Source organism: Gymnoscopelus microlampas (genome assembly GCF_963454915.1).
Source record: "Gymnoscopelus microlampas genome assembly, chromosome: 12".
Classification (NCBI taxonomy): domain Eukaryota; kingdom Metazoa; phylum Chordata; class Actinopteri; order Myctophiformes; family Myctophidae; genus Gymnoscopelus; species Gymnoscopelus microlampas.
Window position 1 is genome coordinate 11086741 of NC_139949.1, and position 24564 is coordinate 11111304.

The 24564-nt window shown below is 42.8% G+C and overlaps 1 protein-coding gene across 5 annotated transcripts in view; it reads left to right on the top strand.

Annotated features, from left to right (window-relative positions):
• cux1a (cut-like homeobox 1a) overlaps positions 1-22921 on the top strand; it is a 263240-nt gene extending 240319 nt beyond the window's left edge. For 2 of the 5 annotated variants that reach the window (XM_084075025.1, XM_084075028.1), the window contains 5 exons: positions 2134-2463; positions 4887-4952; positions 9806-9994; positions 12564-12924; positions 13364-22920. In XM_084075025.1, the coding sequence (XP_083931151.1) occupies positions 2134-2463; positions 4887-4952; positions 9806-9994; positions 12564-12924; positions 13364-13799 (1382 nt within the window). In that variant the 3' untranslated portion in view covers positions 13800-22920. Of the gene's footprint in view, positions 1-2133; positions 2464-4886; positions 4953-9805; positions 9995-12563; positions 12925-13363 lie in introns of all 5 variants that reach the window. The other 3 variants (XM_084075027.1, XM_084075029.1, XM_084075026.1) reach the window with 2 other exon arrangements.
• Positions 22922-24564: the final 1643 nt, after the last annotated feature.

Consider the following 24564-nt stretch of genomic DNA (forward strand, 5'->3'; position numbering starts at 1 on the left):
CCTTTTTGTCCACATGCTGCCTTTTTCTTGATCTCTTTCCACTGACAAGTAAAGGTTTTTTCCTTGGCCTCTAGGGAGTGTGCATACAAAGTTTTACACAAATCGGCGCAGCTATAGGTTAAAACACGAATTGGCCTGTTATAGTGAGTATGACGCTGATTTGAACATTTTCAAGTGGCATTTCTTCCTCTGCCTAGAGAGAATGTGCGTGCAAAATTTCACGGAAATTGCACACTGTTCATGATTTGAGGCATTTTTTTCAAAACGGAGCACTCCTGCAAAGCCAATCTTAGCCAATCAGGTTGGAATATGACAAATCTGAAAGACCTGTTTGGTATAATGTAGGAGTACTTTCAAAGAAATTGTTTTGTAAATATCGGCCTCCTGGTGGTGCTATAACAGGCCCATGTGAAAGATTTGGGGCAGAGTGCTCTGGCATCCAGGGAGTGTGTGTGTCCCGTCAATCGGGCCAACGGTGCCGGAGATTAGCTGTCCACAAACAGACACCCGGACGGACGGACGGGGTGAAAAACATAGTCTCGGCCATGCCTTTCGGCCTGGCAGAGACAATGAAAAAACACACACACAAAAGGGGCACCCCTATGTCAACACATGTCTTAAAAATGATCTTTGTGAACATCAAAGAGAAGCGACCATGCTATAACCGTAGCATTACCCAACCGTTGATTGATTGATTGATTGATTGATTGATTGATTGCCATTACGGCTGGTTACAGGAAGACAAGAGCCGCCCGTGTCCACCTCTCGCCTCACCTTCCTCTCCAGCTTTCCTTACCCCCCCATTCCCTCCCCCCCTCCCCCACTCCAGTCATTTTCCTGACAGTTTGTCAGGCTGTCACAGAAGGGGTAATTGATTGGCCATGCAACCCTCATCATCTCACAGCCATGGGGTAGCAGCGAGCGGGGTTCTCTCTCTCTGTGTGTGTGTGTGTGTGTGTGTGTGTGTGTGTGTGTGTGTGTGTGTGTGAGTGTGAGTGTGTGTGTGTGGCGGATGGGGGTTCTGTCAACATCCCAGCGAGACGGCCTGAGGCAGCATGCATGCAGCATGCCAGTCATACGCTGTGCCTTTATGTGTACATCCTAGCTGTCGGATACAAACCTTGTATCTTGTATATGTTCGATGTTTTTGCGTTAAAAAAAAAGCCCACAAGTTCACAATACGTAGCGATGCGCCGGTGAATCTTCTATTTTCACTATAATTTAAGTGTGTCTGTGGGTTTTATAAATCGTGGGGGGCTGGAGGGAGGGGGTGGCGGTCTCCATCGTTCTTCTAACCCAGGGGTTCCCAAGCCTTTCCGTGCCAGGGACCCTCAATTAGCCATAGTCACTGGCTGCAAGTGTCACACCCACTATTGCGAAATGGCTTTTACATTTTTCAGAAATTGCGATAAAAGCCGATGCAAAGCATCGTGACTTTGTGAGATTGTAGACCTTTTTTTTTTACACGTCCTTTGGTTCCACTAGTACACTCTGAGTTAAATTAGACTTTACAGTGTAACCTGGGGTCACAGAGATTCAAAAATGGCATTAACCCATTAAGACCTGAGGCGATTCTTAACACATTGACTGCCAGAGTTTATTCATAATGTACTCACCCCTGTGCCAGCGATTTGCGTGTTTTTTCATTTTTTAATTTTGTAATTTTTCATTTAAATAAATTGTCTGTCTGCGGTTTTAAACACATACGACAGATCTACCAGCAGAGAGCAGCAAATAGACACCTTGATCACTGACTGACTCGCTCGCCCCCCCCCAAACAGGCTCAAACAGTCAATACGTCATAACCGGATGTGACGTTTTCGATAATCGCTGATCGGGCTTAAGTACAGTGTTGCGGCACGCAAGCAATGGATTTGAACAACGCATATATGCGATCTAGGCAAGATCTACAGGCAGATCTACAAGCTCATGAGCTTGTATATCTGCTATTTTTGAATTGCAAAAGAAATCTAAAGTGACACAGATGTGTTCCAGGTCTTAATGGGTTAAATGGGGGTCCGTGCACTGATGCACATCACAGTGAGGGGGGGATCCTTAAAATTCAAAAGGTTGAGAATCACCGTTCTAACTCATGTGCCCTCTCTCTCTCTCTCTCTCTCCCTCTCCCCACAGAGAACACTCCTAAGACCTCGGCCAGCTGTAGCCCTGCTCCCGAGTCTCCCGTCAGCTCCGCCGAGGAGTCCGTCAAGGGCCTGGGGGATCAGATGAGCGGCGGCGGCGGTGGCGGCAGCGCCAGTGGCGACGGAGAGACGAGCGGAGGGGAAACCATGATGGGGGTGAGGGGCGGCGAGGAGCTGGGCGAAATGCAGTCCGCCATGGCGCCGCCGCACATCAGCGGCCACTCGGGCCTCAGCATCCAGGAGATGGTGGCCATATCCCCGGAGCTGGACACCTACGCCATCACCAAGAAGGTCAAGGAGGTGTTGACCGACAACAACCTGGGTGAGTAGAGGGGGATCGGCCGGTCACATGTGTCGTGCATTAGATAAGAGTACAGTTTGTTGTGTGTCCAAGTGGCAGATTATAGGTAACATTAGGGGTGTCACCAAAAATCGGAAGAAAACTCGAATCGTGCATTGATCAAATTAACCACTTAAACCCCATATGGGTAACTGGAGTCGCTCAGGGCTCAATGCTAGTGTCTTTTCTGTTTTTTTGTTTTCCCCACAATAACGATGCTGGGGTTTAAGTGGTTAAACTGATAGTTCACCCCCCCCCCCCCCAAAAAAAAAGTTCTATCGATTAGTCACCCCATGGAGACTTGAATTCATGGATATATATATTTTTTTTTGTCGCATTCCTAAACCAATAATTTGATGGTCCACTGGTCATCAACTTATTGGCTTAGGAATGCGACAAAAACTAAAAAATATCCATGAATTCAAGTCTCCATGGGGTGACTAATCGATAGAAAAAAAATGTTTTGGGGGGAAAAAAGTAATGTTTGGGGTGAACTATCCCTTTAAGTAAAAATCTTAATCGAAACTTAAATTGCTATCAAGAGATTGAATGGCACCTGCTTTACAACAGCTTTGAGTTTCCTAAACTGCAAAACCACAAAGATTAGAATAAAAACATTTGACAGCGTGATTTAAACACATGAACCCTATAGCGTCCCTAGTCTGGGGAAAAACGTTCAATGAAAATAGCTGATCTACTTGCAGATTGGCTATTTTCCACAATTTTCAGCGAAGATATTTTGTGTATAATGAAAACAGCAGGGGGCCTAGTATTGAGCCCTGGGGAGCTGGAGTCCTCCAGAGTTTAAGTGGTTAAAATGTTTAAATTGAAAAAATCGGATCGAATTGTGACCTTAAAATCAAATCGAATCGTGAATTTCAGGAATCGTGACACCCCTAGCTAACATGTGCACCACATACTGTAGGTTCTCTAAGGGAGAGAATGCCTGGCCCACAGAACTGGAAATGGATAGCAATGGCGTTCCGGGGCATCCGGCTGGCGCAGCGGTAACGTTCCTGCCCTAACATCGCGGGGACTAGGGGTTTGAATCCCTCTGCGATGCATCCGACTTGGCTGGGCGCTCCAGTGAGCACAATTGGCCGTGTTTGTGGGTGGAAAGCCAGGCGGGGTGTCGCTGCACTAGCAGCTCCTTACACGTTTATAGAGGCACCGGTTCCAGTGGGGTGCGGAACTAGGAGGGATAGCGTGTTCCTTTGTATGCGTTGCGTCCTCCTGGTGAAACTCCTCACTGATAGGTGAAAAGAAGCAGCTGGTGACTTCATGTGTATCTGAGGAGAGGTTAACAGGGACTGTACTGGCGGCGTGGGGGGGGGGGGGTTCATTCCATTGTCTGCCATGATAAGTCAGCCACAGTATCACGGTATACGTATACTGGAGATGGAATTGCTTTACAGTATGTATAGTACCTCCAGCCGGGCATTTATCATTGCCTGAGGTCGGGTGCCAAGGGCTACGGCGAATGTCGAGGCGATAATTTGTTTATCGCATCCCCATAGCCTTATTTACACAATGATAAGGTAACATTTGATCAACGCAGCATTGTGGCCATGTTTTACATGCTGAGTTCCTTCTGCAGCAACGTCACAGCCACAGTTCAGAACCCACCTCCCCCCAGCACTGTTAACAGTTATCAGCCCAAAGGCTGATATCAGTTATCACCCTCCCCCTGCCCTTGTATCACTCCCCTTAGCCAGGGTAAATAAAGGCTATGGGTATGGGATAAGGTGACTTAGCAAACTTGAGCAGTACGGCTGTACAGTAAATTGAATCATGAACCAGTTCCAGTTCTGTGATTAGCTTATTAACACTAGCTGGTAGCATCAAACAGATGGCTAACTTTTATTTAACACGGCTAACTCCTTACACTCTATAATCTATCTAACATAGCTTGACCTACTGCACCTTAGTAACTTGTAAACAACTGTAACCAGTGTGGAAAAACACAATGTTTTGCTTTTGACATATTGAAGAGAAAAACTAATTTGTGGAAAACAAAACAACTAAACTTGTAGTCATACCAATACTTCCAAATATACTTTTTTATTTTTTTACAACGCCTACATTCAAATGATTTGCCATAAGTAGCTTTACACAGAAACTAGCCCCGTGCCACCCTGACCATCCTAAGAATGATATTTTGAACAGACACACATGTTGTATCCAATTCCAGTTCTGCGGTCAGTTCAAACTCCATACATAAGTCACATTGCTTATCAGTTTTATCAGCCATGCCATTTTTTCATAATCATTAGGGGCCTGCTTTAAAACATAATACTGTAAATATATTACTTCTAAATATATGTTATATACCCTTTTTCTGACCGCTTTGATTGTTGTTCTTCTGTCTTTCTCAACCAAAAAATACACCGTGGGTGGGGCTGTAGCAAGTAGCAAGAATCATCTATGGACCCTTACAAATACTGAAAATCCCCAAAGTCAAGTTCTACAAGGTATGCATATATTGCCAGTAACATGGTTGTCTGGCCTCACCTAGATATAATGTTATCACAAGTAGGTCAACATCAGTCCCATTTATTTCCAGAAAAGAGAAAAAAAATAGTAAAAACACATACTGAGGCAGGGCTACGTGCAGAATAACAGAGTAATATCTAAGGTACACAATATTCCCCAAACTTGTTGCTTTCCCAATCAATGTGTTTCTAGATTGTGACCGAAGCAGTTCTGAACATGTATGTGTGTTGGCATGTTTAGTTGTGGCGCATAACGTGTACATCTGTAATGTCGACAAACTGTAAACCTTTTAAAGGACCATACCAGTCTAATTATGACTTCTAGCCATTATTAGAGATGGTCTCTGCCTTCAAAACATGTTATGTACATAACAGTATAGTGTATACTTGAGTAGATCTCAGCCGACATTTTTAAATATCTTTCACTGCCATTCATGTTGAAACAGTTTGAAAAATGTCTGTATTACTCTAACACAAGCCATTCAGATGTGCGTATTGACATATTAATATACCAGGAAAAATTGTTCCTCACAAGTGCTGTATTTTGAACTTGAATTTGAGCTTTTATCGATGTGCAGTTACAGCTAATGTTGACAAAATGTTCATGTACATACAACATTTATTGAAGGCAAAAATGTAAAAACAATCCAACAATCCAACAAAATAATGAAGCCATTTTGGAGGAAATATTATTTTTATGTCACTATGTGGCTGCTGTTGACAATGGAGAATGCCATGTACAGTAGTAACACTGGTATAGTCCTTTAAGAACAGAAAACTGTCACACTAACAGGCATAATGACAAACTAACTGCATCAGTAGCACGCTAGCCGTACCCTGCATGTAGGCTACATGAAGAGGCTGTGAGTGACTGATGGGTTATGGCAACAATTGTAGTTTGCTTGAAACCTTTATGCCACATAAAGAGGCCATATTGACATTACTGAGATAATAATGACAGTAGTAAAGAATCTAAAGCTGTCAAGAGCTCCCTAGTGAATATTACACACAGTATAATTGATTGTGAAAAGAAAAGAAAAAACATACTATGGAGTCAAATATAATACTGAGTCACTACACTTCAACTTGTAGCCTGAAATTGTGCCATCATAGCCAAGCTTGACAAAAAGCCAAACTATTTATAGCCCACTGCCATTCTATATCGTCGATGTTGGGTGGAAACCTTTCAAAACCTGTTCAAAACCATAAAAAAAAAAAAATACTTTTAAAAGATTAAAGGTTTCTGTCCGACAGCGACAATATCAAATCTACACCGTCTTTTGACAAGGTGGTGTTCCTGCTCTCTCTCAAACTCTTCATATTATATCCTAGAGAACTGAGTGATGTGTGGAGTGTTCACATGCCAAACAAAGAGAACTGGCGCGCTCCACACAAACGTCTTCAGAGTATCGTGATGGGCGCCGACCCAAAAGACATAAAAATAGCAAATGAAGTCATCAGCGCTGGCAAATCAGTACGTAACACTTTTAATAACACACAGCAGCAGCAGGAAACAGGCGTGTCGGAAGCCCCAGGCGCTCCGCGGCGTTTGTGAAACATATGTGGGTGTGACCCCTGTTAAACAGCAGCCAGGGAGCTGCCGCTCATTAGCAACCAGCTGATACAAGTCATCAAAACAACATCATAAAAAAGACAAAGACTAGAAGGAAAATTTAGCTCGAGCTGAATTGCAAAATGTGTTTTTAGCCCTTTTAGATAACATCCTCGGTTGCATTACGCAACTATGTAACAATATTATTGGGCATATGCAAAAAAAAAGATAAATGCATACTTATAGCAAGATCTAATCGTGACTTCTTTCTGGAAAACAAGATGTGACGTAGCCTTACATCAGCAAGTACCAACCGATTCGATGTTCGAGTCGTCCGTAATTCACTCTCCACACAGAGCGACTGTAAGATTCATTATGCGACGCTAGAAGTTTCTGTATGCAGTCTGCCGTGTCGAACATGGCTGCTGCCTTGCAAATGATCCAATTTTATAGCTAAACCGTACACTAAATACGGTTCTAAAAACATTTGAAGGGAAACACATAGTAACATAGTTGTACATCATTTTCATACAGATTTGATCAGAACTGTCCTGTAGGCCTGGACCGCTGACGTAGCGGACCAAGCACCTAGGCTCCAAAGTAGCCTGACAGCGCGTCACAGGTTCGAGTCCCGAATCCCGACGGCCTTTGCTGCCTTTGTCACTCCCCATCTCTCACCCCATTTTCCTGTCAGACTACTATCCTATCAATAAAGGCATAAAAAAGTGGGAAAAAAGAACTGTACTGTAGTGAAACTAGACTTTACTTTGTGGAGGTGACCTCCAGGTGGGTCATCATGGTAGCTGCCATGCCCGACATAAGCTCCATGCGGTTCAACCACGCCCCCCCTCCCATCGTGGGGTTTGTCTGAGCTCTCCGCTCAACGTCATGTTCTGTCCATCACGATACGGAAGTTAGATATTCACCAAATCCCATGTCAGCTCGACTTTAAGACGAAAAGCTATCACATCCTGCTACTGCCGACAACCAGATACGAAACCAGTTGATTCACAAACTAACAAAAGGAAAATGCATGTATTATGTATTGTAGAATCATGCGCAGAACCTCCATATAGAAACTACAAATACATATACATCAACAATAACCGTCTGTAATAAAGACCAGACAAAATCAATTCCTCAGTTAAACCAATAGGATACTCTCAGTCTGTAATCAGTGAATCCTATACACAATAAAAAACAATCCTAATTTACTCTAACATACATTATACATTATAACACTCAGGATCGTACAAGTGTAGACCTCTTTGGAGAAGTTATTACCTCTCCCTATCACCTCGCCTCAACAGTGGCCTAACAGCCTCAATACCCACGAAGCGTTTCAGTGTTTTCCACCAGCAGCACTATTCCACTTCCACGGTCCCTAGACTGGGGGGGCCGACCCTCGCTACCCCCCCTTCCCCCCCATCCTCCCCTTCCCTCCCTTGTCTTTGTAACCTGTCCTCTAAAGCCACACCATGATGGATGGTGTCGTTTAAGCCGCCGTCATTGGAACCGCTCACAATCAGATGAAGCTAAATCGCCTCCCCTGTCCCATTGGCCTGGCAGCGGGGCTAACCGAGTTCCCCGAGCATTGGGCCCTTTTTCCGGGGGCCGCTCGATCTCTTTTCCCCCCTTCCCTCAAACGTATAGCCGGGCGTAACCCGAAAGCCCTTCCCAAATGGGGTCACATTAGCATGTTAGCTGTGTTAGCGCTTCTCTCCTTGGCTGATTTATGGGCTCGCTCCACATCCACTTGATGACGCACGCGGGGGCTAAAATCGGATTGCTCACTGGAGTGGTGGCGGCGTGTGCCCCAGCGTTGTGACAAATGACTCCACATAAAACACGTTACTGTAGCTGTAATATTTAGGACACAAAGGGCGCTCCCTCTGGCAAACTCTTCTCTTTCTTTACCTTTAGTCGTTCGTTCCCAAATCTAATTCCAAGGCATCTTTCTACTAGCGTGTACGTAATGGTCCGCTTGACAATAATACTGTAGGTACAGGCTTGTTGATTTATTGGTCAGTAGAGAACAATGAATTTATTGAGACCTGGGTGTTTTCACTTTAAATTGATTGGGGGCTCACTTGGGGACTCACTTATGCTCCTTTGATTTGATAAACAGGGCATGGCGTGACACTGGATGGGCATTTTTTTCTCTTCTGTATCTGACCCAATTGTGCAAACACGCGTGCACGCACCCAGGGCAGCGTCACTGGTGTAATTGACACCTGCTTTATTTCTCGCTCGCACAGCCTGGATGTGGCAGTCGGCCGTCTGCCTCTGTTCACCATCTGTTCCCTTTAAGAGAAGTGACTCCTTAAACTTTATACCGTGTAAATGAGCCCTTAGGCCTAGTGAGCACCCACCTACAGTACTCCACAACCCAACACCCATCTATGTACTGTACCTGCACAGAGCAACAAAAGATACCCCCCTTCTCTCCCTCCCACCGACACTACACTGCCAAAAACAAGTTTGCAGGGGTCCTCGGGGACGTAGCGAAGTGGAAACAGGGCACTTTGAAGCCTTTCAAAAGACTCCGCTTTGTAGCGGTGATACTGGAAACCCAGCTTGCACTCGCTTTCGGATCATGTTTTTTAGATCGTTCTGGCTCTTCTGAAACCTCTGCTGTGCTCGAGCGATTCAAAGACGATGAACTCTTCTATTTTCTTCATTGAAGGCGGCCAACTCTTTACAAAGTTTTGGGCTCGGCCCACATGGCGAAATTGCTACTGTTGGAAGCTTTACAATGCTGGCAATTGGATGTAAAATACCTCCTCGATTCAGAAACAGTTTAAACAATATCTCGGCTATTCAAGCTTATGAAAATAGTAGAATAGAAACTTTAATTGTCCCTACAGAGAGATTTACTCTTTCTATTGTGTTGGTGTGGAACATTTAAAACACAAAACAGAAACACTGTCAATCACTACAAGACATCAATACACCATAATATAGCTTTCAGTATATTTTGCAGTTCAAATTGATTAAAAATTAGATCACACGGATGCTGTTGCTATTACTGTTGTTAGGAAATTCAATAATGTCACGACATATGGCATAAAGATACACAAACAAATTATTTGTGCTTCCGGGCATTCTAAAGCACTTCCCTGAGGGCAGGATTTATGTTCCTGTGATTTCAGTCGCCAAAATCACAGTCTTCTACCATCTTACACAGTAACATCTTGAGGGTTAATTCAACTTAAAATGTAACTTAATTACGTTTTTTTCTTCCCAGGTTCATTAAAATAAGTGCTTCCTCTCTTGGCAGGTCAACGTCTGTTTGGGGAGAGCATCCTGGGGTTGACTCAGGGCTCGGTATCGGACCTGCTGGCCAGGCCCAAACCCTGGCACAAGCTCAGCCTGAAGGGCCGCGAGCCCTTCGTCCGCATGCAGCTGTGGCTCCGTGACCCGCACAATGTGGAGAAACTGATGGACATGAAGCGCATGGAGAAGAAAGGTGACACTCCCTTTGTTTTTTATTTACGGTTTTGTTTATTCATTCGTTCATTCACTTATTTCTGCCTTCTTGAGCGTGCTGCACCCCGTTATCGTTTGAGGGATCACTAGTTTCTTTTACCTAATTTCATCCTGTTCGCATTCGCTTTCCCTTTCTGTCTGTCTGTCTTTCTGTCTATCTGTCTGTCTGTCTGTCTGTCTGTCTGTCTGTCTGTCTGTCTGTCTGTCTCTCTCTCAATCGCTTAATTTTGTTCTTTGATGAAAATAAATTGATACAATTAGCAACACACATACTCTTTGCATTAGTATTCCTGGTTGAAATGTCTCTATTACTAAATTATTGTTATGGACATTTGTGTCTATTTCATTCTATTCTTTTTAGTGCATTGACTCAAGAGTTCCAAATTGTCATTTTGTTGCATCTGCAATGACGATAAAGGAAGCAAATGGAATTTAGTATACCAAGATGCAACGTGGTGGGATCATTAGTCATCAATTACAAACACTACTCTTATACTGTATGTGCTTTGTTCATTTTTCATCTGGTGTGATTCTGAAGCGGTGCGGCTCGATGCTGCGCGATATTCCTTCGCGAGACCGTGTGTGCATGCCTGTTTGTTTGCACTTAAATGATCTCTGCAGCATGGGGGGGATGGGGGCGATGTTTTCGAGGCACTGTCAAGATTGATCTGGGCGCCAGATATCAACCACCTCATCAGATATGACAGGCCCCAGCCTCTCTGGGGCTTACTTATTCAGAGTCCAGTGCATATTTGCCCCTCGTGCTGCTAGCCTCTTCGCTCTGTCCAGCCCTCCACTCGCTAAGTGAACATTCTTGGAGTGATTAGGCCTATTAAACACTTCTCGCAGGATAAAAGTCACATTGCTGGTCCTTTGTGTCATGGTCTAAGGCAGTGCTCAGACTGTGATTCAGTGTCACCGCCTGGTGCTCCACGCAGCGCTGTCCATGGCATTATCCCAGCGTATACCGGCTGAGGGCTACGGAGGGAAGTTGCTCATTAGCAGCCGTGCTAAAGGCTCTAATGATGAATGCTCTTTGCCGTGCCACGCTCCGTGGTCAGGGTTATGGAGAGCTTATTAGGAGATGGTGGAGCACTGGCTTTTAGAAAATGGCTGTCATCATGGAAATACCTATAGCAGTTAATTGTAATTCAGAGGTATTGGGCAAAGCCTTAACAGTTGAATGAAACATAAACATTTAAAATAGCTTTTAAAATACTGTAAAAAAATACATTTTCTCCATTTTAGTTTAGATTGTAAAGTAATTGTCTTTTTCTGAATTAATCTGATATTAATTCTTACTATCAGCGGCTGGGGAGTAAGGAACTACATCTTGTTTGCATTTCATTTTACATTGTGGACAATAAAATGTAAATGTACTGTAGAGGAATCAGTGGTTGATAATGCTTGTAGACCCTGACAGCAATGCTATTCAAAGTCTGTTTACAAATTCCTGCCTTTCATTCATTAATTTTCTTTTCAAGAGCCAAAAGTAAGTATTATAAATGTAATAATGGCAAAAGGTCAAAAATTACCATACGTGGTGTGGGTAAACAGTAATCTTTAGAGGATTACACTTTAATAGTAGACCTGTTCACCCCAGCCGTATTTGACTCTAAAATGTATAATAATAATGTTTTAAATGTGTTTGTGACAAGCATAACTGAATGGAGGGGTCATTGTGGTACATCCTTCAGCAGTCAGGCATTGGGGATCTTGTCCATGGCAAGACTGCCCCCTTGTGGTTTAGTAATATCTGTTTTAAGATGATGACACAGTACACTATCCCTGAAAAAAAAGAAAGTGACTGAAAATGAATTATGTTTAATAGTTGCTCAAGGTACTGGTGTTACTTTACTTTGTCTTAGATTATTCGTAAGACATGCTTTATTTATTGCACATAACGTTTTTGGGGTATATGATAACCCACTAAAGTAGCTCAACATTAGCTCAGCATTAGCTCCCCATGATGCATCACCCTGGCCTACAAGCCACTCCAGCAGGCCTCAAGCTAAAATTCCATGACTTTTCTCTTAAATTAGCAGGCTAGGAAAATGTAATTGCTGCAGCTGTGTTGCAACACAGTGTAAGTTCAGTCTTATGCAGCCTGACATGTTTTTACCCTGTAGATGTTTTAACCTGACCTGATAAAACAAACTACAAAACCATGCAGCATAGTGTTTCATCCCCTTTCAAAAAGCCTATATGACTGGTGTCATACTGTCATTCTAATAGTGTGCATTAGTTGTTGAATAACAGGCAGTATGGCTAAAAAGTTCATTGTCTATATTGGTAGAGTGTAATATACAGTATCTGTAAAAGGTATTCCCCAAGGTGCCCCTTGGGGCATTCGGGTGGCGCACTGGAGACTTGGGTTAGATTCTTCCGAGGCACCATGCCTCTTTGTTAAGTTGTGCACAATTCTGTCATAGCCTGTAGGTCGGCTATTATTTTTCTTTTTTTTATGTTCTGAATATACTCGCCTATAATGAAATGCCCAAAATAGCGACCCCAGGTTGAAAGTGCTTAAAAGTCCCTCTCTCTCTCAGCCTACATGAAGCGACGTCACAGCTCGCTGAGCGAGGGCCAGGCGGTGGGTGGTGGTGGTGGGGAGCCCGGCATGGTGGCAGTAGACTTCAGCCAGGGTGGGAGCCCTCAGCACGGCTCTGGGCTGCTGCAGCAGCAGCACCAGCAGCAGCAGCTTCACCAGCAGGCCCACCACCAGCACCAGCACGCGGCGGCCGCACAGCACCTGAAGAAACCCCGCGTGGTGCTGGCCCCCGAGGAGAAGGAGGCTCTGAAGAGGGCCTACCAGCAGAAACCCTACCCCTCGCCCAAGACCATCGAGGAGCTGGCCTCCCAGCTCAACCTCAAGACCAGCACCGTCATCAACTGGTTCCACAACTACAGGTACAGCAGGACCCCAAAATCATTCTTTATAATTTACTGCATTGCAAACTGGTCTTTAAATGCAGTGGTTCACAAATATTGTCATGTCAAGGACCCCCAAATTTACATGTATCTGGCCAGGGACCCTAGTATGAAAAGATTTTGTGCCAGGGACACATTTTGTGTTCTTTTTTTTTAATAAATAAAATAATAGCACATCTAAAGCACATCTAGTACAAGCTTCTGAGTTTGCAGATCGGCTATTTTTTTATAAGTACGGTTAAAAAGTGGTTAAACTGATTATGATGCTACAGTATTTTAACTAATTTATCTCGGGACCCCATGGACCCCATGGAACCCCCTCAAGAACCCACTTTGAGAATCACTGTTTCAATGAATTTATAATATTTACCTCGATTAAACGTGCACTGTGCAGTCACGCCGCTGTCTCGCCCTCCAGGTCCCGGATCCGACGCGAGCTGTTCATCGAGGAGATCCAGGCGGCGGCCGGCGAGGGCGGCTCCCCGTCCAGCCGCATCGCCAAGGCCAGCGAGGGGGACAGCTGCGACGGCACCGAGTCCGAAGGTACGGTGGAGAACCGCCCCGGCCTGGAACTGAACCCGGCGGGGGGGTTGATGTCGGAGGGCGACGCCGGCGGCGGCTCTGACCAAATGGAAGAAGGAGGAGCCGGGGGCACCAGCAGCAGCAGCCGCCGGCACGACGGCGCCCTGGGCGGCCTGTTCAACGCCCCCGACGGCGGCCACACCTCGACGTCCACGGCCCGCAACCCCCGCGACAGTAGCCTGCGCAAGAAGAAGGCCGCCAACCTCAACAACATCATCCACCGTCTGGAGAAAGCCGCCAGCAAAGACGAGCCTCACGAATGGGAGTTCTAATGCGTTTTTTTCCCCCTCCTTTAACAGCCACGACAGCAGCGGAGATAAGAGATCCCTATTTTTCTAGTGCCCTGACTGCACAGTTGAAGGCCAAGCCTGGTGCAGCGCTGCTAGAGGAGAACTGGCGTCTTTTAAAGACCCTTTCACAGCAACGGCGGGGGGACAAAATAGTCCGTTCTTACAGCCCCACAACCTGGTTTGGTTTCAGACATAATAAAGGAAGGAAAGCAAAGAAAATAGCACTTAAAAACGCAGAGCCCTGCTGGCCACAGGGCCTTAACACCATCGGCCAAAGGTGCGCAAGAGACGTAGAGACACTGCACTACTTGCAAAGAAGTGTCACTCCACAGGAGGAGAAGTTTAAGCAATTTTGTGTGTGTGTGTGTGTGTGTGTGTGTGTGTGTGTGTGTGTGTGTGTGTGTGTGTGTGTGTGTGTGTGTGTGTGTGTGTGTGCGTGCGCGTGTGCGTGCGTGTGTGTGTGTGCGTGTGTGCGTGCGTGCGTGTTTCTTTGAAAGATTCATTCGCCACCTCAAACTTTGTTCACTCCGTGTGTTTTCACCGTGTAAACTTCAATATAACAATGTCCTCCCTTTCCCCCCCCCCAACTTGTTTTCAAATGTATATTTTTTTTCTTTTTCTTCTTACAGTTGCAGGTGTTTGACTGTTATTAGTGAGTACCATCAAGAAATTATTAAGCATAATAATAATAGTGACAAGCCAAGAATCAAGACAAGAGGAGTGACATGCGGACATTGAACCACAAGTCTGTCCTGATAACTCGCCATCTAATGGCTTTGGAATTCTCATCAAACTATTGACTCGGTCGAGAAGGAATCCACATTCATATCAAATTCTTTCTCTCCTGTGAGAAAGGAAAAGAGAGAGACTTCTAATGCAATTGGGTTGCCACTGAGAGATTGCACAGTCGTTTGACTCTAAACATTACTAGTTTTGACTCCTGAATCTTTGAGAAAGCAAAAAAAAAAGAAAAAAAAGTGAGAATACTAAATCACCTGTTTTTGAAAGGAACGGTAAAACAAAATATCACTTTAATTCACCTTTCTTTTAATGCATAACATAGAATGCAATGGTCACGTCAGGAAAGGGCAAAAAAGATTTTTTTTTTTTTTAAGTGTTCTTTCCCATGAGTAGAAGCTCTTTGTTAAGTAGTGCACATTTCTGTCATAGCTTTAACGTTTGCCTCGGGTGCCATCTTTTTGGTGCCGCCTGTGGCAGGTTTATTTAATACTCTGCATTTTAGGCCAAAATCAGGTTTGAAAAAAAAAAAAAAAAAAACATGGCATATTTTTTAATCATAAAAGCAATGGACTTTGCTTTTTAACCTCTTTTAACTACGGAATAGCAAAACTTCCACACACTATTCAGACCTCAGAACCCACGGGTGTGCGGCGGGGGCCGAAGGCCCCTACGAGTCACGGCGCCGGCCCTAAGGAGAGGCATTTCATTGGATGAAAAGGCCAGGAGATGCACAGCTCACTTTACGGTAGTTTCCAAGTTTCAGGCTCTATCTGCTCTCAACTGCGTCCATCGCAGTTGTGTGTTTGTGAGTGTCCGTTGTTTAGGAGAAAAGAAAAGAAGCAAAGAAAGGAAAAGGAAAGTAATTACCGAGTTCCTCTTAAACCATGTTTATGCTTTGTCGTACGATGGTGTATAAATTAAGCGTTACTCGTCGGTCCTGATATGCAACAAACAAGGAGACGAACAGGCTTGCGTGCCTGCAGAGCTGTCCGCTTAACTGACGCGGTCCTCGTTTAATAACCCTTCTAGATACACTCACCAATTGTGAGCCCTTTTTTTTGTTGCACCTCTTAACAGAGGTTTCAGAGGTCTTTACCTACCAAAATGATGCCAAGATTGTTCACAACAGCCTGGACTATGAATTTAGAAAAGAAAACCAAAGTATCGTCCAAGGACACATGGGGGGCTTTCCTGTTCGTCATCGAATGAAAGTTCAACTGAACCCCGAACCCCACATGTGCGTTTAGCCAGACCTCAAACTAGATTTCAACAGTAATGTCCGGTTTCACACAGATTTCGGTTTGGGGTTTAGTTTAACAATTGACGTCCCATGTCAATTGATTTAGTCACTTCTCAAACATGGCCATGTCAGTTATTTATTTGTATTTTCTTCATAAATTCATGACTATTAAGTACTTCGGCCACAGTCGTGTCGCAAGCGATTATATCTCAAAGGGTGGAAGACAAATTGACACGAATTGAAGTCAAAAATAGACGTTTACCGAGAGCCCCTCTCCTGCCACTTATAGGTCAAAAAGATTGAACCATTTAAGCCCTCTATGCTTTGTCATACGACAAATGGCAAAAATAATAGTTTTTGTTTCTTGAAAGATTTTACAAAGTTGCCCCAAACAGTAATGCCAGGGTGAATGTGGTTACATTAAACCCTTCCTCCTTCACTCCTCTTCCTCTCCTTGTCCTTCTACGCCACAAGCTCACAGTGCCTGCCTGCCCACTGCCTCTCTCTCCCTTATGGATTTCTATGCGTCTACGCAAAAGTAAGCACACGCGTGTGTGTGTGTGTGTGTGTGTGTGTGATATTTCTGTTTTTAATATGCACACCGAGTCTGTTTTGCCCTACCGCATCCGCGTTCCCTCGAGAAAATGTGTGTTTGTGTGAGTTTTCTAAATGTGTCTTTCTTTGATTTCCACATGCACAACTGTCACCCCGTTTTCTCCTTCGTAGTGGCTTCGCCCCCCAAGCAGAAACATGGCACAGTAGGTCTCGTTATTCGCCATAATATTACAAGACTCGCGTTAGTTGTCTACATCAAATTATTTCTTCTTCTTTTTTCTTTTCTTTTTTTTTTAACAGTTTGGCTCTGGTTATTTATAGGTGCTCTATTTTACATTTTAATGTCTTATATTTCATTTCTGTTTTCTCTTTATTATTATTATTATTATTATTATTATTATTATTATTATTGTATGGAAGGGATTATAAGGGGTGTCGTTACATTTTTGTTGTTGTTAGACTGATAGACTGCCGGCAGTATTGGGTCATATGTACAAGATGTAGGTGTCATACATGTATATTAAAGAGATAGAATATGTTTTGATAGTGTCGTTTAGGTCAGTGTTTAGCAATGGATTTAGCAATCAAGGTGTCTTTGCATGGTTTTTACTTTCACAATCCCCCGTCACCCGCCTTACCCCCCCCCACCCCAAGGATATTTCACAGTACACACAGTACAACCCTCAGTGTTCATTTAAGACTGAGGGTCCATTTGGTTCCATTTGGACACTCTCACAGTGAAATTACCGCTCAATTTGACTGTGTTCTACACTAGCAAACCATACCAGACCTCCCTCACAGCCAAAGTCTGGCAAGGAGGGATTTTAAATGTCATTTGCACCTGATCATATTTCACTCAGAGCTTGAGTTTTATGACTAACCGGTCAAACATTTAAATCGACATGACAGCAGCTGTGCAGTGGATTCCTCTGTTAGGCAGAAAAAAAAAGAAAAGAAAAAAGCATCCAACCGATGCACTGACTGACTCCCAAGTTCTTGGCTGTGGAGAAACCAGGACCAGACTCTGAGGTTAGAATAGTGTCCGGCAGAAACCTCTTATCTCCATATTCTAACCTTTTGTGTTTTTTCGTAAATTAACGCCCTACTTGATCACACTACAGTGTCACACAAAAGCATCAAAAATAGCAGATGTACAAGCTTGAAACGCAGCGCGAAGCGGCGCGTTTCGATCTTGTAGATCGGCTGTTTTTGAATTTGAATCCTGAACAGTAACTGTTTTGGACATATGAGGTTTCCACCCGACAATCGACTAATTATTTGACGATTTGGCCTCCAAGCGGAATAGCCGATGGTGTGGGCTACATCCAGATGTTTCACTGTAGCTAGATCCAGATGTTCCACTGTAGTTGCTGGACGCTCACTGCGGCCACCTCCAACGCAGTGAGTCATTTCAAAGACCCTCATTTGATACAAAACGTTTATCTCTGGGACCCCAGTCTGCACTGTAAAACCATCAGTGTTCATTTAACTCACAGACCCGTAAGGGGTCCTATTTTGACCCCCTTGGCGGTCCCCAGACCCAACCTTGAGAACCACTAATCTCTATAAACAGACATCTGCGTAGAGAGAAATCGGCTTCTTGGGAAGTCCTGTCATAAATTCCGTGTGTCAACTCCAATTCCATTTGTGGCCACAGCGAGCAGCCAAGCAGTTAAAGCAGAATTTCCACATCTAGCCCAAACTATCACTTATTCCCCTCAGAGGATAAATCGTCACCCATAAAAAAATAAAAAATAATAAAGGAAACATCTGAATTTGGTCGAAACACAGTCAGTATTTGTTCCTAATATTTTATTGTAATTTCTTCTTAGGTATTTTGTACTCTTCGGCAGTAGCTTCGTTTTAAATAAGGCATTCCGATCGGAAAATGACTATGGACAGATGTTGTGATATATGGCAACAAGTCATTCTATAAGCGGCTATGCAGATGTTTCACTGTAGTTTGGAGAGGCAGGCAGGCGCTGCCTGTGCGTTCGCCTGTTGTTCACTCGATAGAAAGATAGCAGGTAGGACTTTTTAGTAATTTCCCTACACTACCAAACAATGTAAAATTGTGAAGTGATTTGCATTTCCATTACAAAATGTGTCAGGTACTGCCAATCCAACCCAACACGGGAAAAAATGCAAATGAGATTGTAAGAAGCACACACTACAGCCACAGCCTTTAAAAAATATAATTAGGGGGAAAAAACGGTAATGTTCTTCTAATCTTACAATCAATCAGTTAAAACATCTAAGGTGATTGTCACCTTGCAAAAGTAAGATATTTGCACATTCGCTGCACATTCGCTTGCTTTCTTTCCAAATTATACTTGCCTCCGGTGCAACATGCCAACGGATCTCCTCTTAGCTATGCTAAGAAACAGCCCAACCCTCTTAGGGCAGTGATGACGTGTGTACACGCTTCTAAAGCGGCAACGTCTACAGTACATGTAACTGCCAGAATGAAGGAAACACTTGAGTAAATGAGGTATTCTATTTAGTGATTCCACACTAGGGTGGTCTCAAGGCAGGTCTGATGCCATCACTACTAGGCTGGTGTGTAGAAAAGCTCAGCAGAGCCATGTTGTGACAACCGAGTCTTGAAGCAGAGATGTGAGTGACCTTGAGAGTCTGAGAGGCTTCTGGGCAGGAGCTCCTCTGCTGTTCCAGACACTTATAGAATCTATGCCAAGGCACACTGAAGCTGCTCCCATGCCCTATTAAGCCATTTTTAATTGGTGCCTACTTGCTTTTGGTACACAGCAAAATCCGTAGGGTTAATTTAACGCACAAATGTAAATGTTTTACACTTTCAGAGTTAAATTAGCACTCCAAAGTTTTGCTATGTAGTTACCATTATATCCAGTCCGGTTCCAAACCAGGCTTTCTTAAGTGCCATGCCGCAAAGCAGGCCTAGCCACGGCAGTCCCTTTCAACTGGCCTTCATTTGCCCCGATCATTGATTTGAATGACTGAATACTAAAAAATGTTTGATATAAGCACAAAGTTCAATCCATTTTACATTAAATGTAATTGATTGTCATCGTAACATTACCTTTCAGACAACTCTTTCCAACTATAAAAGAAAAACTAAAGTTATGTGTGGGAGTCTTTTCCTCCAGATGACCCCAGAGTGCCTTTGTGTGCCATGCTGATAGTGTTAAGACATTGCCAATTACCTAATGCAGTGAAGATTGCCTGATTATGCATCTTTCCTTTTGGAATTTTAATTCAGTCTCCAGGCTTGTGACTTCTCTTCCTTAATTCTGGCCCCTCCAAAACTGTCAGATAGATGTTTTCGTCTGTCTGTTTTTAGGAGGAAAGGTTGTAGCGGTGATGCAGTGTAGGCTGTTGCTCTGTCTGTCCGGTGTTGTAGAGAAGTGTCAGTTTGGGGGCAACCATAGCTGAGTGGGTAAAGAGGTCAACTGGGAATTGAAAAGTCGCCGGTGCGACCCTCGTCTCGCCAAGTCTGTGTCACAGTGTCCACGAAAAAAATGTGTGCTCATCTGAGCAGCCATCTGCCGGGTGATTGCAGAAACGTAATATTCCTCTCTTTCCTTTCCCTCTTAAAGGTTGCAGTAACAAAGGAGTGAGAGATTTGAGCAAGTGTAGGAGCAGCCTCCATATCAAAAACCCTTAGCGATGCAAATCATCTCTCAGTACTCAGTGTGTTGATCGTGTGTGTGATTACCCTTTTTTTGCCCTTAAGATATACTAGTAGATTAAGGCTTTTGCATAAGCTACATTTTACCATGGCTAGTCTGACTCCTTTTTAAGATTAGAGTGTCGCTGTGCATGACGTCACATTTTAGAAGACTGCATCCCTCGCAAGGGATCACATCCAGCCTCAGTAGAAGAGTCTACGATGACGCATGACTCTGGTTAAAAAAAAAAGACGTTACACTCCCAATAGAGCAATAATATTCATAGTGGACCAAAATAAGGCTTGATTTCCTTGTTTGCATTTGTTTTTGTTTGTCAGGCATCTTCTTACAGTATGTTCATTAATTATGTTGTGAGGCATTAGAGAGCGAAGAGGTTGATCCTCTTTTCTGTCGCTTGCATCAGTGTGAGTGTCTCTGCCGTGCCGTCGACAGGGAAGGGTTATCGTTTCGTTTTCGTCCGCTTTGTCGACACGCCACCGTCTGGTATAGCTTCCTGAACCAACAGGTACGGCTATGAGTGTCATGAAGGACAGAGGGGACAGGATTTATCCAGGTCAACCCTGGAGCAAGCACCCAAAGCAACACTGGTTTATACAAAGGGCATTTTGCATGTGTTTGTGCAGTCTTTCAAGCTTTTCATTCAGTTTCCTTCTGTGTTTTAATGTTTGTTTGTTTTTTTGCTGTTGTTGAAGAAAAGAAAAAAAAAAACACAGGATGTTCCATTCAAGTCTGACGTTCAGTTTAATCGGTTGGAAAATCTATTGTAGAATCCTTGTGATTCTTTGGACAAATTTCAGGAATTTGCCTTTTGCTAATATTTTTCTAAAGAACTAAAGCAGATTGCTATTAATATTATATACACTGTCATATAAAATTGTACAGATGAATTATATCCTCATAGCGAGTTGTTAAGCATTACTATGTTTTTCTTTTTTTTTGGTATTCATGTTCAAAGTATTGGTAGTATTTCTGTAGTCGATGTGTTCACAGCTTTTGGTTTTTCTGTCCCATTTCAAAACTAAGGAAACCTCACACATTTTTAAAGGTCGTTAGAAAACCTGCAGAAGTTTTAGCTCTAGTTCTAGCGCTTGTCTCACGATACCGTGTGTATGTCATGGATTCACATTTCTTACGATTCACCCTTTCATTTTACACCTTAATATTGTTGAGAAAAAGCTACACATTAAGACCTATGCCTTGATTTACATAGAAGCGTTACATGTTGGTGTAGCACGTCATGTCATGTCACGTCATGTCACCTTCCAGTCTTTAATGACAAGCTGTTTTTGCCACAATGTGTGAAAAACATTTTACTTGGTGCCCGGGCTGTTGTAACTATCACCACAGTAAAATCTGTCGTTTTTAACTGAGTATACAAGTGGACATGGGTCCATTTTTACTTTCTAACTTAACTACTTAAAGCCCTTTTCAAAATGTTTGATCTACATGCTCAAACTGTAGAACTGCTATTTTTGAACATTTCTGAAACTTTTTCAAAATGTTGAAAGTGGTTAAAATAAGCAGTACAGATTTTGCTGTGCATGACTCTTGTTGGGTATGAAAGGCATCTCAAAGATCAAAGGGGAGACATTTGGTTGATCTTTTTGGAAGTTGGAGTCGGGTTCCAAGACTTTAATTCACCATACATGTCTCCTCTTATGACAAATTGTGGGGAAAGTGTGGGGAAGAAATTGCTAATGCATAATTATTATTGATCAGAGACTATTATCAGAATGCAGATAGGCATTCTGCAATGTCTACATACAGATGGTCTTCAGCAGTCCCCAAGTATTTTTATTTTATTTTAAATATGCCTGTTGCCTGGACTACCATCTACCAGACATCATTGAGATGTCAGTCATTGAGGTTTGCTTTGTTTTCTTTGTAAATGAATGAAATATGAGGAAAGATTTTATACCAAATATAGATCATTTTAGATACTTTCATTGTTTTTTTGTTTTTTTTTTGCGTCCCATAAATAATAACTTTATTCGTGACCTCAATTTAGTTTTGGCCAGGGCCATTACGTTTGACCATATTTGTACAGCTATAAAGTAGCTTCCATGAGAATTCAATTTGTGCAATGATATTTCTTGTAAAGGCTGAGAAATGATTTCTTTTAAACTAAACTTCACATTGAAGTTCCCCTAAATGTTACAAAGGAAAACCACCTTTGACCAAGAACAAGTGTCCCTGATGATGAAAAGTTTTAATTCACCTTTTGACTTATTTTTTTTTAAACTTTCGATTGGTACCATTGGCGAAGGCGCCCAATGCGGTTTTATGGAATTTCACGATGGCATTGCGTGTTTTTGTTTTGTGTGTTACAGAGCGTTGTACAGTTCCCTTGTAGTTTCAAAGGACTTGGTCCTTTCTAATTCTTTTGTGTGTTCTTTTCTTTTGTACTGACCCTTTTTTTCTTTTTGAAGTGAGGAACTCATCCACCACGTCCGCTGGTTCTTTAGTCGTATCTCTCAAAGCTCAGGTGGAAATCACTTTTTTGAAGATTCCTTGTGTCACTAACAATAAGGCCGCCACCTCGCCTCCCCTCTAGAACCGAGCAAGGTGTCGCCGGCCGCTGTCATCAGCTGGTCTATTTTTTATATTCAGATATTGTAGACCTCGTGGTCATCAGCAATGAGAGGTTGATTCCTCCTTCACGGACATAAAAAAAGTTCTCTTGTAACCCTTACGACGAGTGTCTTTTTTTAATGTCTCTGGTCATTTTAAAGTCATTTTCACAAGCTCTGTTCTCAGCACTGTACGACAGACCCTTATACAATATGGAGAAGCAATATCACTGTATGAAACTCACTATGTATTATTGTTATTATTATTATTGTTATTATTATTGTTATTATTATTCACTAGCACCCTAGGTGTGATAATTGAAGTAAATATCTTTTTTACAAACACAGTGTTGGCGTGTGGTGTTTTTTTTCCTTCTGCCTTTTCCACATGAACTGACATGAGTAAGGTGAAAGACGCAACATTTACTGTAGGTGTTTCTCTTAGATGTCAACACAAACATAGGCTATAAATATTCAGAACCTGAACCACTCAAGAAGTTGTGCAGTGGTGGACAAAGTACTCCACCTCAGTACTTGCAGAGTATTCATGATACTGCTCAAATATTACTCCACTACAAGTGAAATGTGCTGTCAAATGTGTACTTGAGTTAAAATATATTGTTTAAATATTCAAGTATATTCAAGTATTCAAAAGTACATACTTTTACTGTACTATACATACAAATTGCAAAACAAAATCAATAATACTGAAAATAGCAGATCTACAATCTCAGCTCGTTGCATCGTGAGTCGTGACAGATCTGCTCAGATCACGTGGCAACGCACTCCCTTGGGTCCTCAGTGATACACACACCGAGTTTGAAGTTGAGCGGTCGAACGTTTCAGAGATACGTGACGGATAGATATGCACACGCCCACACACATAAAGAGATGAAATGCATTTATAGAGAGATTTTACATTTCTAAAACTTGTTACACCGGAGTGAACGGAGAGGAAAATGTGGAACCCAAATATGGAGATGAGTGATATCATAGTAGTGATATCATAGACTGGCATCCAAGTACTATGAGCCTATTATACCTGTGCAATAACCCGGGCAAAGCTGGGTACCCTGCTGTACAGTTGCTACCAACAATGCAGGCAGAAACATTCCTCTCTACTACAAGCTTTCACAACAGTGTGTATAACAATGGTATCGTACTGTATGTACAGCGTATTGGTTTTATTCAGGCAACAAATTCCAACAATTCAACACAAGATGTAGTCTAACATGTGAAAGTATCATTAATGTTTAATATGTACCATAGAACCTTCAGTTATGGTCAACTGTAAAAGCTCTTAAAATCATTTTCTTTGTTTTGTCTTATCAATTGTAACATTTTGAGGTCTTAATAGGAAATTCCTAATGACCACAGGGAACCTATAGGAGGCCATCACAAACCTTGTAAAAAAAAAAAAGAGTAGGGGCTTTTTTCTCCCACACACGTGACATACACGTGTGTGGGAGAAAAAGTAGAACATAGTTGTAGTATTAATATTTTCAGTATTCATTTATAAATTATTTTGCTTTTATATTTTGTCTAACCACCTCCGTACCAACATGGAGTTCTTTAATTTGAGCAACTGAATTGAAACTCTTGTTACACTGTTTAAAGTGGAAGGTTTTTTTCTCCAGTGTGGACATGCTGGTGATTCTTAAGATTACCTGACTGACTGAAACTTTTGTTACACTGTTTACAATGTAAAGGTTTTTCTCCAGTGTGGAGACGCTGGTGTCTCTTAAGATCGCTTGACCGACTGTAACTTTTGTTACACTGTTTACAGTGGAAAGGTTTTTCTCCAGTGTGGATATGCTGGTGTTTCTTAAGCTTACCTAACTCATTGAAACTTTTGTCACAATGTTTACAATGGAAAGGTTTTTCTCCAGTGTGGAGAAGCTGGTGTCTCTTAAGATCGCTTGAGCAACTGTAACTTTTGTTACACTGTTTACAGTGGAAAGGTTTTTCTCCAG